Below are 15518 nucleotides of genomic sequence, written 5' to 3' on the forward strand. Positions count from 1 at the left end.
CGTAAAAGCTTCCGCGCTTCGCGCAGGAAGGGGGGGGGGGGACCAAATTCAGACAAGAATTAAGAGTCGAGAATGGTACAACGAATCGTCTTCTTTCTTTAATAATTTTAATGAAACGTCAAAGCTTCCGCGCTTCGCGCAGGAGGGGAGGGGGACTAAATTCATACAAGAATTAATAGTCAAGAATGGTAATACGAATCGTCTTCTTTCTGTAATGATTTAATGAAACGTAAAAGCTTCCGCGCTTCGCGCAGGAAGGGGGGGGGGGGGACCAAATTCAGACAAGAATTAAGAGTCGAGAATGGTAATACGAATCGTCTTATTTCTCTAATGATTTAGTGAAACGTAAAAGCTTCCGTGCTTCGCGCAGGAGGGGGGGGCTGAATTCAGACAAGGATTAAGAGTCAAGAACGGTACAACGAATCATCTTCTTTGTCTAATAATTTAATGAAACGTCAAAGCTTCGGCACTTTGCGGAGGAGGGAGGGGGGAATCGCCCCTCCCTTCACCCCCCCCCCCCCCACTACGTCAATGACAACTTGACTCAAATTGTATCATAATGTGAAAGAGGATCTAATTTAAAGGTACTATGTCCCATTTGCAGGCCAAAAAAATGAAAAAGTTAAATTCCAACTGCATTTGAAAGATAATACTAATTTAGAACTTCCCTAAAAAAGGTGGTGCTTGAAAATGTCTTCAAGTGGGAAAATAACGACTATTAGTTGTCAAATCGACTTTAGGGCTATAGAGCCCAAAAGTAATAGTCTTGATTTTCAGACAATTGTACCGATCGAATGGTCATACGTTTTATGCTGCGCAAAGATTCAATCAGTTTAATCTTGGCCTTCACAAGAAGTGGGTTATTGATGTAGACAAATGCTCATGTACCCTTGTACAACTCTTTTCATGTATGTTATTACCAAAGAAGAAAAAAAGCCAGTCAGTCACTCATTAGTGTCTGACAGTGAAGTCTAGCAAGTAAACGGGTTTCCTTGCATAATTTGAATATGAGGACACTGCTAACGTTTAAATTTCACAGATAGGACATACATGACATATTCATAATTCCTGCAAAGTTCTACAGAATTTGAGGTTGGCTGCAAAAGGGACATAGTACCTTTAAGACATATTTCTGCGAGGGTTTTCAAAACAAATGCGTTTAAAGTCGAATATTGATGAAAGAATACAAACAATTTCTGCGTACAACAGAAAACCCAAATTATTGTGCTGCTTCTAATGAAGCTAACTTAATATCAGGGTGGACTTCCCCTCCCTGTATTCAATAATGAGCAGAAAAGTGTAATCTATTACTTTTTCCATTAGACCATTTTTCTTCAACATGTCTCAGCAACAATTTTGTTATATTCTCTCAGCAAATAAACCAACATTTCAAATATATACAGGGCGTCTATAGGTTTTTTTTTTGTTAACAAAACTTTAAAAAGTTACGCAAAACGTTGTTTGAATATAAAGCTAAAAAATCTGACCGAACGTTGCCTGCCCCCAGATATCGATTTGCACAGTCATGGATTGTATGTACTAATTCCAATCATGTTTTCACTCCGATGGATTGATTATACTCCTTAACATATAAAACAAGCTACAATAAACACACCGTTTGGAATAGTAGAATTGTATGCAGGTATAACCTTAGGTTCTTGATTAGTGCACGACAATCAAACCTTTCTGATTATCATAATTATTAAAACACCATATGGAATAGAATCGTAAACAGGTAACCTTAGGTACTTGATTATAAAATTGTGCATGACAATCAAACCTTTCTGATTATCATAATAATTAAAAAACCATATGGAATTGAATCGTAAACAGGTAACCTTAGGTTCTTGATTAGTGCACGGCAATCAAATCTTTCTGATTATCATAATAATTAAAACACCATATGGAAAAGAATCGTAAACAGGTAACCTTAGTTTCTTGATTACGTGCATAACGATACAAACTTCATGATTAAAATATTACTACAAACACCTATTTTACAATCTTTTTAGGTGCTCTTCAAAAAAAAAAGATTAGAGATAAATGAGGTAAAAGTAATTATAGTTGTACAGGTTAATGCACAGAGAAATTTCAAGTCCATTGAATTAAAAGAGTGTATAAGCAGGCTAAGGTAATGAGAGTCTTAAGGAAAGCATATTATCTAGGAACTCTAAAATGCAAAGACTCTCCGGAGTCATACATTTTGCACAATAGAAATTTTAGTTATTTTGTGGAAAACTGTTGGACACCAGTGGTGGATCCAGGAGGGGAGGGCTGAGCGAATTATCAGCCGGCACGATTTTCAATTTGCGGGAGCAAAAAAACAAAAAATTAGTGCTCACTACCCCCTCCCCCCAACCCCCTCCCCCACTATGCGAATTATCGGCCGGCTGTTTCGCCGCTAAATATTTTCTCACGAATTGGGCCCCCTCCCCTGCCGCTGGCTGGATCTACCCCTGGGCCTGGTACTTCACCAGTAGTACTTGCAAAAATTATTTCGAGTGTATAAACTGTGTTATCAGAGGCGTCGATCGAGGGGGGGGGGGGGTGCCACCGATTACTGACAAAACGAGCCACCAATTACCGACAAGTATATTAATTCCAATGTCCCAATGTCTACAAATTTAACACTATTAACCCGGGGCCAGGAACTAAGTTATTTTTCAGTTTTCCGTCACCCGCGCGTAGCGCGGAAGCTTTGACACTTCATTAAATTATTAGAGAAAGAAGACGATTCGTTGTACCGTTCCCGACTCTTAATTCTTGTGTCGCCCCTCCCGTGCAAAGCGCAGAAGTTATGACGTTTCATTGAATTATTAGAGAAAGAAGACGATTCTTTGTACTGTTTTCGGCTCTTAATCCTAGTCTAAATTCAGTTGCCCCCCCCCCCTCCCGCGCGAAACGCGGAAGCTTTCGCGTTTCATTAAATCATTAGAGACAGAAGATGATTCGTGGTTTCGTTCTCGACTCTTATTCCTAGTCTAAATTCAGTCTCCCCCCGAGCCCCCTCCCGCGCGAAGCGCGAAAGCTGTCACGTTTCATAAATAATTTCGTTGTAGCACCGTTTTCTACTCTGAATCCTTGTCTGAAATCATTTCGCCTATCCCGCGCAAAGCTTTCACGTTTCATTAAATTATTAGAGAAAGAAGAAGATTCGTTGTATCGTTCTCTACTCTTAATTCAAGTCCGAATGCAGCCCCCCCCCCCCTTCCCGCGCGAAGCACGGAAGCTTCGGCGTTTCGTTAAATTATTAGAGAAAGAACAGGATTCTTTGTACTGTTTTCGACTCTTAATTCTTGTCTGAATTTTCAGTTCCCCCCCCCCCTCCCGCACGAAGCGCGGAAGCTTTCACGTTTCATTAAATTATTAGAGAAAGAAGACTATCCGTTGTATCGTGTCCTTGTCTGAATTCAGTTTCCAGCAATCTGGTTTCCATTGTCAACACACAAAAAAATGCAATCATCGCTGTACACATAGATTGGCATATTGCAAGCTTTGCATGGCACCAGACCCATGTACTATTAGCTGTCACCACGCACTTGTGTCGCGGGTATGTTATAGGATTTTGTGAAAGAAATTTTTTTTAAATAATAATAATAAAAAGCATAATTTGTGACTGTCGGCTTTGTGACAATTTCGTAAACGAAGCATAATGATGTAGTCTACATTAAATATATCATACAAAAAAATTGCAGGGGTGCTATGCACCCCCTGAAAAATTTCCGGGGGGGCTGCAGCACCCCCAGCACCCCCGCTTCCCAGGGCCATGGTTCATCCCCCCCCCTCCCGCGCGAAGCTTTGACGTTTCTTTAAATTATTAGGGAAAGAAGACGATTTGTTGTACCGTTCTCGACTCTTAATCCTTGTCTAAATTCAATTTCTTTTGACGTTTCATTAAATTATTAGAGAAAGAAGACGATTCGTTGTACAGTTCTCGTCTCTTAATCTTTGTTTGAATGAAATTCCCATTCCTCCGCGCGTAGCGCGGAAGCTCTGACATTTCATTCAATTGATAAAGAAAGAAGACGATTCGTTGTACCATTCTCGACTCTTAATCCTTGTCTGAATTTAGTTCCCTCCCTCCCGCGCAAAGCGCTGCAGCTTTGACGTTTCATTACATTTTTTGAGAAAGAAGACGATTTGTTGTACCGTTCTCGACTCTTAATCCTAATCAAAAATTCAGTTTTTTTTGACGTTTCATGAAATTAATAAAGAAAGAAGACGATTCGTTGAACCATTCTCGACTCTTAATCCTTGTCTGAATTCAGTTCCCCCCCCCCCCCCTCCCCCGCGAAGCTTTGACGTTTCATTACATTATTAGAGAAAGATGATGATTCGTTGTACCGTTCTCAACCCTTAATCTTTTTTCTTCCTACGTCCTCTTCCTTTCTCCTTTCTCTCTCTCTCTCTCTCTCTCTCTTTTTTTTTTTTTGGGGGGGGGGGGGTGGGGTGACCCCCTCTGCATACGCGCCTGTATCCTCTCTATCTCTCATTATCTCTCTCTCCCACTCTCTACTTCTTTTTTGTACTTTTGCGCTTCGCGCTTGACATTTAGCTCGTTGCTTTTTAACGCTGCGGCTTTTTTTTTTTTTTTTTTTTTTTTTTTTTTTGCGGCCGAATATTCGGGTACGAGAAATCGTACCCGAGTAGTTGTCAACCGTGCGGGTACTCGAGCATTCGACTACCCTTCACAGCCTTAATGGTAATCGATTTCTAACCCTCAATTCAAACCACATTATTTCCAAATCGTCTTTTTCAAGATCACGTCTTGTTACATATCCTATATTATTTCTTATGTAACACCCAACTCCTCCACCTCGACAACATTTATCTCTCCTTTCGAAGATGTAACCTGGAATGTCTAAGATGTTCGAAGTAAAGGAATCGTCAATCCAGGTCTCAGACATTGTGAATAAATCAACTGAATTAATTCAATTTCTTCTTTCTTATTTCGTTAACTTCTAACATTAAGATGGGATATTGACAATCCTTTATCATAAATACTATAACTTTGACCTACATTCTTAATAAGATTCGTGTCACGTTCTAAGTTCGACTCATTACCGGCGCAGGGTTTACGATCTACGTCTATATAACTCTTCATCAAAAAAGGGCAATTCTTGAAGGATACAAGTTGGACAACTCCAATTTTCAAAATGTTCTTTTCTATCATTTGAGATTGAGGCAGCATCACCAAATATGGTCCTCGCTCCTCATTTTAGGTCTACACCACTATATCACAATTGATTTTATAATGTCATTTATAGCAAAATTATGTTATAAAACATACAAAGATAGTTCTTTTAGTAAGAATTATATACTTGCATGGTAGTGCCCCGGGTAGATGCGCAATTCAGGATAGTCTGAGTGACCGGGGGGGGGGGGGGGGGGGGGCTCTGCATTGCATGCTTAACATTAAACAATTAAGCTGACCCGCTTTATTATTTTCTATATAATGCTGAAACCAAGTTTGATTACAAAAGGAGTTAAATCCACTTTGGGTATTTCCGAGTAAATCATCTTTCAAAAACAGTAATATATTATGTTCATATTTGGATATTAGAGGTGTATACCCTCGACCAGTAAATAAGGATTTTTTTTCAATATTATTTTCTTCATGGATTTAGCTCCTTTTTCGCTCAACGCTGGGGGCGGGGGGGGGGGGTGGTTGTCGTGATATTTTACCCAACAGTGAGCAGTTTTGTCTTCTTCTCAACACTCCCCCCCCCCTTGAAAACAAACAAGCGAAAAGGTAAAATACCAGCTTTTATGTAAACTTTTTTTTGCCAGGGGTGGGGGCCCGGGCCCTCCATGCCCCCACCTTTTTTACCCTGGTGTTTTCTGAGACTGCCACTTCACTTGTCATCTTCCGATAAGTTCCCTGTACTGTATACCGTATTCGCACCTGTCTAAAATTGGAATGTATCGCAAATACCAACTCTGTGAGAGGCGGGAGCTGTGATGGCCGAGTGGTTAAGGCGTTGGACTTGAAATCCAATGGGATCTTCCCGCGCAGGTTCGAACCCTGCTCGCAGCGTTATCCTTTTTTCTTTTTTTTCTTAATTTTTTTACAATTCGATTGAAGTTTACTGATAAATAAGTCTCCGGTATGAAGAAAATGCTTTTTAACTTATAAATAAAACATTTGAATTGTTCCCTTCCTTGTTTAGAGAAGATCTAGATCCTCGCTAAATCAATGGCAATGCCACGGCTTAAAAATAAAATAAAATTAGTTCATCATGCCAGGCCTGCATGGTTCATGCAAACTTCAAACTGTATTTGGTGAACTTAAATGGAGCATTAATGAGCTTTGTATTTGTATGTCACCAACTTTTTAATTCAACACATTTCATTGAAAAGCTTTTCTGTAGAAATAGAAGAGATAACGTAGACTAGGTAGATTTTCATAACGATCAACTTACACATGTATGCGCTGCCTACTACTCATTGTGACGTATATAGTAGGCAAATAACAACCGCTGATTGGTCAAATTCGCCGTTGAGGCGCGGCGGAATTTCAAATCATTTGTGCATGCTGTAGCCATTCTGATCATGCTCGCTGCACTGGTATGAAGCGTTCGTTGTAAAGCTGACAATCATAACTTAAATTCAGATTCTACTTAGTTTGCCTCTGTTGATGGAAGACAATCTTGAAAGATCATGGCATCTGATGGACCTTTAAAGGTATGATTGTCATTCAATGACATTCGTTGAATTATCGAATGAAATTTAGCTTGAGTTGTCGACTGCACAGCCGCAAATCAGCCACGGACTCCCTTGCCACCAATCAACTAGCCTAGAGCTTGGGCTGGGTCGCCGCCACTCCATCGCTGGGCAAATTAGGGCGCGTATAGTGGTGGTATACATAAATACAGGTCAGCAGCGCAGGCCAAGCCAGGTCGCCAGGCCAGGCCTAGGGTCGTGATCGGTGATCATGCTGACTGAACCCTGCGTTCAGTACGTGAATTGGTTATCTGTAATCTGTTTATATGTGTTCGAATCAGGATGAACTGTTAGATTCTGATTGGCATGCTGTAACTTTGTAAGATCTTTAATAAAAGAGAGTAGGCTAGATCTAGACTATGAAATTGAAATGATGAGATTGAGAGTAGGCTAATGAATTTGAATGAAAGAGAGACATGATTGAAACTGAGAAAGTGAGATCAAGTCAGAGACAGAGAGACATTTAAAAGTTGAAAGATTTTTAAAAGCCTGTCTTATGTCTTATTTTCATGGAAAAAATTTGGGAGAATTTACTGTTAGACTTAGACTAGAGGGTGTCGCTTAGTCTAGTGACGCCTTCAAAGAAAACCATAAATATCTTTGTGCTTTGACTGTGGTTTGAGAATTTGTTCAGGATTTTTTGCATGTTAGAGGGTTAGTAATTTAGTACTATACTTAGTCTAGTAGCCTACACTGTCATGACAGTAACTCTGGGAAGCTCCAACACCGGCGCCGCAGTGTTGGAGCTTCCCGGAGTTATCATGACAGTAGATCTACGTGTAGAAGGAATAACATTTCATACAAAAATTACAGTTTTTTCATCAACCTTCAACAATCATGTTACCGACACACATAGGAGCATCACTATCCTGGCTGTGTAAGCTGTGCTTTTGATTCTCAACATTTCAAACACCACTGTACAAAACTCAACTGATTTAACTCAAATTCGGTCTTTTATAGTGACAACTGATGACACCTAAATAGCAGTAAAGTTACTGATGTTAAAAAAAATAATTTAAAAATTCAAATTGTAAGTCTACTGTCAAACTTTGCTTACAGCTGCATCGGCATGATTGTGTGCAGTCTACCGTATGCAATATTGTGTGGTGTGTATACATGTATTTGTGTATACATGTAGGTCTAATAATACCTGCCTCACACTGACAGCAAGTATGCAGTGCTAGAGGTCAATACGCATTGTTAGCATTGACTCTCTATGCTTTGCTGGAGTTTATGATGGGTTTATCTTTTAAACTTGGAAAGCTTGATTACCGTATGTGGAATTACTCTCTAAAGATCAGGTGCTCTGAATTACCTCATAATTTTAAAAACGTTCTAAAAACTATGAAATGTAATTTTGTATCAATTTACTCTAGTTGATTACCAATTCTGCACACTGAAAACCTGAATCATGTGAACTTATTCTGCTTCTACATGTATGTTCTATCCACAGACCCTCTTTGACAATGCTAAGAAAAATGATATCCCGGACCTCCCGTCTCCTGGCCAGCCCGGCAAGGGGTCAAAGGGTAAGAAGCGTCTTTCGGTGGAGCGGATCTACCAGAAGAAGACCCAACTGGAGCACATCTTACTCCGCCCTGACACCTATATCGGATCCACTGAGCCGCTGACACAGGTATGTCAAAAGACACTGTCACTGACACAGTCTATAACTACTGCTCTATTTCTCTGTAATTATTCATTTTTATGGACCTATTATTAAAATAGAAAGTTGTTGGGGGATTCATAATCATAGTGAAGTATATTAATATCAAATATCAATAATCTTGTGAATCCTTTACTGCTGGGCACACAATGTCATTAAGATCTTGATTCATTTATTTTTATTATTTTTATTTTGTACACATTTGCTGTGATTATTATGAACATCAAGGAGATGATATCTGATAACCTGTTTCTAGTTTTAACAATTAACAAAATTACCTCAATTTAGGATCTTGGAATAAAGCAATTTATAAACATTTAATCCCTGTTAAGACAAAACTTTCATACAATACATTCAGTCATTCGCCTAATCAATTAAAAGGCATATTTATTTAAATGAATTTCGCCGTCTCCATAGAAGCATTGACAGTGTGGGAATTGAGGAAAATACAAATGTTGACTTTTATTCCCAGTATCGGACAAAGTCTGAGGGCACAGTGGAATTATATTTAATTTTACTTGAATGAATCAATGTTTTGATCTTCAAGTATGCTCAATGATTTATAAAGTACACTTATATTTTACTTATGTGTGGAAGTAGCATACATGTAGTGCTTGATTTTTAACATAATTAAAAATGCACTAAATAAATGTTATCTAGATTCAGGCAATAATCTAAATCATTATATTCTGTTTCGCAATTCTTTCTCTTTGTAGGCCATGTGGGTGATAGATGGAGAAACTCTTGTGAATAGAGAAATCACATTTGTGCCTGGTCTTTACAAGATCTTTGATGAAATCCTTGGTAGGTAACACTTGCCTAATTAATACACAGTCCAAGACAAAAGTCAGGATATTACATCTCAAGATGGACTTTGAGATAGACAAGAAAGTGCAAAAGGGATATTAATGATGACAAATAAGCCAGTTAAGATGAATTGAAAGGGAAAAGACGATAAAATGCAATCAAACTCAATCAACTTTATTGCTTTGATATCATTTAAATCAATATTCAGTTGTTATCATGGGAAAGAGAGTTCATGAAGACAATCGACATTCCATTCATTGCAAATGAAAGTACTAAAACATATGAAGTTTGATCAGATCTAAGCTTTCATCATAAGTGCAGAAGAGATTGTCTCATAATCCTTGGCACACTTCATCTTGTTTCCTACAACGTAATGAACACATTTTTCCGTTTACCAAATTCACTGACTTGCAATCTTCCTCTTTATTTTCAGTGAATGCTGCTGATAATAAGCAGAGAGATCCTAACATGAACTGCATCAAGATTACCATTGACCCGTGAGTATCAACCTAGGCTAATACCCTAGTGAATGAAATGATCAACAATTGTAATCATATAAGTTAGTCGTAATACCAATATCTGTCTCCCTCTCAGTTGTGTTGATTATCATCACTCACCATTTTTTTTAAATTTTTTTTTTTTTTTTTTTTTTTTGGGGGGGGGGGGGGTGGGAAACTTGATCTTTATTATGCCAATGAGAACACTTTCATTGGTATTGTTGGTAGAAATTATTTGTGCTGAAATTCAATACCTCTGCTTACACTTTCTATTTTGTCAGTGAAGGGAACACAATCTGTTTTTTCAATCATTTGGAAGGGTATCTCTGTGGTATATTTTATCTTATGGGCAGTGCTTTAATAAAATTCCAAGTCTCTGACCAGTTTTGACCATTGAGAACAATAGTAATAATGTACGAAAAAATCACTCTCTGCTAAAACTTTGAGAAAAATGTAATGATTCACTCAGAATTCAACGTTATTGCTAAACCTTTCTATTTTGTCTAGTGAGAACAACACAATCAGTGTGTGGAACAACGGGAAGGGTATTCCCGTAGTGGAGCACAAGGGAGAGAAGATGTACGTACCAGAGATGATTTTCGGCCATCTGTTGACATCCAGTAACTATGACGACACGCAAAAGAAAGTCACAGGTGGGTGGACGTTTCAAAGAGGTTGCCAGAATGAGCAAGAACTTGAACTTAAAATGCATTTACTGTTGAGGCTTAATATCTATGCTTGTTCATTGACTAAGTTCATTTTCTGTTGTATTGTGTGAGAGTAAATCATCACATTTTAGTTTGTAGTAACACAAAAAGATTGTACACAAATTTGGTGTATTACTTCTAGACTTTTTATACTAGTAATTAAATACACATTTTAAAGACTAGCAGAAAGCTTGCATGTATGAAACTAGATATGACTAAGAGTTTCTCTGGAAAAAAAACAACATACATGCATACTTGTCTTATCAAATCTAACAGTGTTTTGAAAGTTTGAACATTGAAATATAGTTCTGATTTTAATCTGACATTACTTTTAGGATCATTTAGACTAAAGATATTGTTCTCTTAGGGTTGCTGCTTGCTTAAAGACAATCTGTCATTTCTAGAAATATCACAATTTGTCATGTTTAAAGATAAACTTGAGTTCTGGTAAAAAAAAGAAAATGAATTCTCACAGAATCTAACGAAACTTACACTGAATGTTCAAGATTACAAATAAATGTCATGTGCCAAACAATTTTGGAAGAAAATGTATACTGGCTGAGTAATGAGCATAGAAAGATAAGGAAATCAAGGTAGTACTAGCCCGGGTAGCCCCGTCACCATTTGTGTTGTCCCATATACATCTTTCTGTGTACAGTGATTGTTACTTTACCAAGACTGGGCCAAATTTATGATGATTTTCATGACTCAGGAACCTTGCATTACACACCAATACTTACATGCTATATGATCAACTTTTTCTGATCCATTCCACACCTTTTCTTTCACAATGCAATCACATTACCAGAACTCACCTTTATCTTTAATGTCTTCTGCATTCATTGTTTGGTTTGTAGGTGGTCGTAATGGCTATGGTGCCAAACTCTGTAACATCTTCAGCAAGAAGTTCTCCGTTTCTACTGCCAGCAAGGATTATGGAAAGAAATTCAAGCAGGTCAGTCTTACAACCCAAGTGTTCATTCAACAAACCAACCAATAAATAATTTATCATTCACTAATCATACCCTCCTAAAAAATTAAAAAAAAATGACTCCCGTCCCGTCCCCTTCACTGATTTGTTGATGTTTTTTTTGCACTTTAACATTGTTAAATAAAGATCACATACAAGTGTAATTGTTACAAGCTTTTACACCCCTAAAAAAAAAATGGGAAAAAAATGTAGAAACTAAAAGGGAAAGAAATGTGTTTTGATTATGAGATATGTTCAATCCTCTGATCACCTTTTCTAGAGGCTAATAATACTAGTGATATCACCAACCTCAAAACTATCCTGAGTTGGTACCTCACAATATTTATATTAGCCTGTCAATGATTACCAAGTATTCCACCCTTCCCCTACCCCCATCTTTCTCCCCTTCTCCCTTTTCTCCCCCTGTCCCCCCGTTTTTCCCCCTCGCCCCTTTTTGTCTCGCCCGCGTAGCAAAAAGCGAGACATAGGCGCCGCTTTTCCGGTGACGGCGGCGGCGACGGCGACGGCGACGGCGACGGCGTCAACATCAAAAACTTAACCTAAGGTTAAGTTTTTGAATTTTTGGTATAATTTTTAAAGTATTAGTTCTTAGTCAATGAAACTTTGACTATAGGGTAATCAAGTATCCCCAATCATGTGAGTAGAATTTCAGATCACAAAGTCAAGGTCAAAGGTCATTTCAGGTCAACAGACTTGGACTATGTTGTAGCATCATCATCGAAAACTTAACCTAAGGTTAAGTTTTTGAATTTTTGATATAATTTTGAAAGTATAAGTTTTTAGTCAATGAAACTTGGACTATAGGGTTATCAAGTCTCCTCCATCATGTGAGTAGAATTTCAGGTCACTAAGTTAAGGTCAAAGGCCATTTAAGGTCAACAAACTTAGACTTTGTTGTGGCATCAACATTAAGATTTTCAAAATGCTTCTTCTTCGTTATTTTTCAACCGATTTTGATTCTGATTGTTTCATATGATAGGGCTAGGAGAGGATTTAAAATTTCTACACAGAATCGTGAAATTCATTATCTATGCTAATTTATGCAAATTTATTCGAAATCACAAAAAAGGCTTCTTCTCCTTCATTTCTCGACCGATTTTGATTTGGTTTGCTTTATATCGTAGAGCTAACTTTGGTACACTAAACTTCTACACAGAATTTTGAAATTGTTCTCCATTAATTAATTATGGTAATTTATGCAAATTTATTCCAAAAATAACAAAAATTGCTTCTTTTCCCTCATTTCTTGACCGATTTTGCCTTATCTGGTAGAGCTAAATTTGGAACAATAAACTTCTACACAGAATTGTGAGATTTTGCTCCATTGATTATTTATGGTACTTTATGCAAATGAAATGAAATTATGTCCCTTCCAGGGCATCAAATTTCTATTTTTTGACCAGTTCAAAAGTGGGCGCTAGTGTAGCAAGGTATCCAAAATATAGCCTACTAAAACAGACCTCAAATTTTAGACCCCAAATTTCGTGTTTATCATTATCTCTAGGGTTAGGGTTAGGGTTAGGGTTAGGGTTCTAGGGTTAGGGTTAGGGTTAGGGTTAGGGTTAGGGTTAGGGTTAGGGTAATGATGACCACAAAATTTGGGGTCTGTTTTAGTAGGCTATATTTTGGATACCTTGCTACACTAGCGCCCAAAAGTGTACCACATAAAATTTACGATATTTGTTGTTGTGAGATGCGGATGAGCGCTACGTCATTGAATTGCGTTATGCAGGCGAGACTGCCGAGAGCGTTTCCCTTGTTTTCTACCCCTATCGGACTCAATCCTTCTGTCAGTGATTTGATATATTTCGTGCAAATAATCCAATTTCATTTCAGTTCAATTAAATTGATTCAATCAATGTAATACATCTTATCGCTTTTTTTTTTTTTTTCCTTCATAGAGTTGGTCAAACAACATGAACAAGAAGGGCGCAAACCATCTATCTCCGTTTGACGGCAACGACTACACGGAGATCAGCTTCAGCCCTGACCTCGAGAAATTCAAGATGACCTGTCTGGACCGTGACACCATCGCCCTCCTGACGCGCCGCGCCTACGACATCGCAGGCTGTCTCAAAGGTGTCAAGGTGTTCCTCAACGGCAAGAAATTGCCTGTAAGTAGTTTTTGTTGTCCATCTTATTCCTCGAATCTTGTTTACAACGATTTTTTTAAATTTAAAGTACTGATGTTTGAAGTGTGCTCAAATGAAATGAGAACAAACGTCAAGCTAATACGTTTGCTCTGTAACATTTAGGAGAGAAATTGTACTCATTCATTGGTTCTTTAACCCTATGTTAACTGGGGGGGGGGGGTCAATTTGACCCCCCCCCCCCTGTAGAAATTTTCGCGACTACTCCGAAACCGCGGCAGATATAAAATTTTCCTTTCATGACTTTTTTCTTTCGAGTCTAACGCATGTTTTAAAATGATTTTTTGAAAATCGGAACGTATAGTTACAAAGTCACGTGACATTTTGTCATTGCATGTCAGCCCGAAAAATCGCTCATTTTTGTGATTTGTGTACAAAACACACAGAAATGTCATTTTTCCTAAAAAGAGATAAAAACATTGGTAATTTAGTCTTGTTTAAAGTTTGGGTGTTTGTTTTGGGGTCAAAATAGTTGAATTGTAGTTATTAATGAAATAAAACAACAAAAACAATAAAATACATATGTTAAAAGAACAATAAAATACATAAGAAATTATCAAAACAAGAGATAACATAAGGAATAACCTGGCTCTTCTAATTTTTGTGTTGTATTATTATTATTATTTTCACGGCGATCGGCAGTGAAACGGCCGAGATCTTAGGGGGGGTGTGTCAAATTGACCCCCCCCCCCCCCCAGTAAAAACCTGGTCTGAAATAGCCCAGTTAAAGTAGGGTTAAAAGGAAAAGTACACTAAAAATATATACTTTACCTAACCCCTTACTCTCTTTATTCTGTTTCTTCTTTCTCTTCTTTTTGAGTCATCCATTTCTTATTTCTTACCTCAACACCAAATGTTGTCTATTTTATTTTGGGTTTATAACTTTCAGGCATCCTGTTCATATGTTTCATCCAGTGTCGACAAGAGACCATCCACTATATTTTGTATTTTTGTGGTATTTCAAAATATTTAAACAAAAAGTTTTTATTGAACCAATAATATTTTTACATTCAACATAAATATAATACAATATAATTTGTATTGCATTCTTATATGATTGTCATCAAACTTGACATTAACATGTACCGTATGTTGACTAAACCGTGTCCCATCTCTTCATTATTCCTTTTCTAATGCCTTTCTCTCTTTCCCTTTCTCTTGTTTGGAATCATAACTCATCCCAAACGACCTCTCAATTCCATCCCTATTCATATTCATTGCTCATCGCAGGTGACTGGCTTCAAGTCGTACGTTGATATGTTTGTGAAGTGCTTCCAGCCGGAGGACAGGGAACCCCTGAAGGTGCTCCACGAGCAGGTCAACCCTCGCTGGGAGGTCTGTCTGTGTATGAGTGAAAAAGGTTTCCAGCAAGTTAGCTTTTGCAACAGCATTGCTACCACCAAGGCAAGGATACTTTTTCATGTCAATTAAAATCAAGAAGAAAAAAAACACAGATCAAATCATTCTCTTTTATCTTAAAATTGAAGATGAAACATATATATCCATATATATACCCTGTTTATCCTGTAGATCTTTCTGCACATGCATTTGCGAAATTACTGTAGAAAAAAGATGTACATATATAAGTGAAGGCAATTTGTTTTCACTTAATCTATAAATCTACTTGAAATTTCTGATAGGCCCTGTATTTTTTGGAACATTTTGATTTGCATATAATGGATTCAACGCCAGGAACTAAAACGAATATTACAGATGGTTGATGCTTACTTGCTTAGAATTTATGAAACATGATTAGTTTTAATGAAAAACACCTTTTTATGACATTTCTTTGTGCATTTTATTATACATGAGTTTTCTTATCTTTGCAGGGTGGTCGTCACGTGGACTTTGTCGCTGATCAGGTGATTACCAAGCTGATTGAGACGGTCAAGAAGAAGAACAAGGGAGGGGTCAACATCAAACCATTCCAGGTAATGAGATAGCCAGGGTCGTAGCCTATTGAAAGAGATAGTTGTG

General features: G+C 37.8%; 1 protein-coding gene and 1 non-coding gene across 3 annotated transcripts in view; both read left to right on the forward strand.

Annotated features, from left to right (window-relative positions):
• The first annotated feature begins 5955 nt into the window (after positions 1-5955).
• Positions 5956-6037, forward strand: TRNAS-UGA. The gene has a single exon. It is a non-coding gene; the product is annotated as a tRNA-Ser (tRNA).
• A 488-nt stretch (positions 6038-6525) lies between these two features.
• LOC582001 (DNA topoisomerase 2-alpha) overlaps positions 6526-15518 on the forward strand; it is a 32701-nt gene continuing 23708 nt past the window's right edge. For both annotated transcript variants that reach the window (XM_030994986.1, XM_030994987.1), the window contains exons 1-9: positions 6526-6684; positions 8177-8359; positions 9106-9193; positions 9630-9693; positions 10201-10346; positions 11258-11355; positions 13293-13505; positions 14772-14945; positions 15371-15472. In XM_030994986.1, coding sequence (XP_030850846.1) covers positions 6661-6684; positions 8177-8359; positions 9106-9193; positions 9630-9693; positions 10201-10346; positions 11258-11355; positions 13293-13505; positions 14772-14945; positions 15371-15472 — 1092 coding nt within the window. In that variant the 5' untranslated portion in view covers positions 6526-6660. The remainder of the gene's footprint in view (positions 6685-8176; positions 8360-9105; positions 9194-9629; positions 9694-10200; positions 10347-11257; positions 11356-13292; positions 13506-14771; positions 14946-15370; positions 15473-15518) is intronic.

Source organism: Strongylocentrotus purpuratus, unplaced genomic scaffold (genome assembly GCF_000002235.5).
Source record: "Strongylocentrotus purpuratus isolate Spur 01 unplaced genomic scaffold, Spur_5.0 spur5_scaffold_21, whole genome shotgun sequence".
In the NCBI taxonomy this organism is placed as follows: domain Eukaryota; kingdom Metazoa; phylum Echinodermata; class Echinoidea; order Camarodonta; family Strongylocentrotidae; genus Strongylocentrotus; species Strongylocentrotus purpuratus.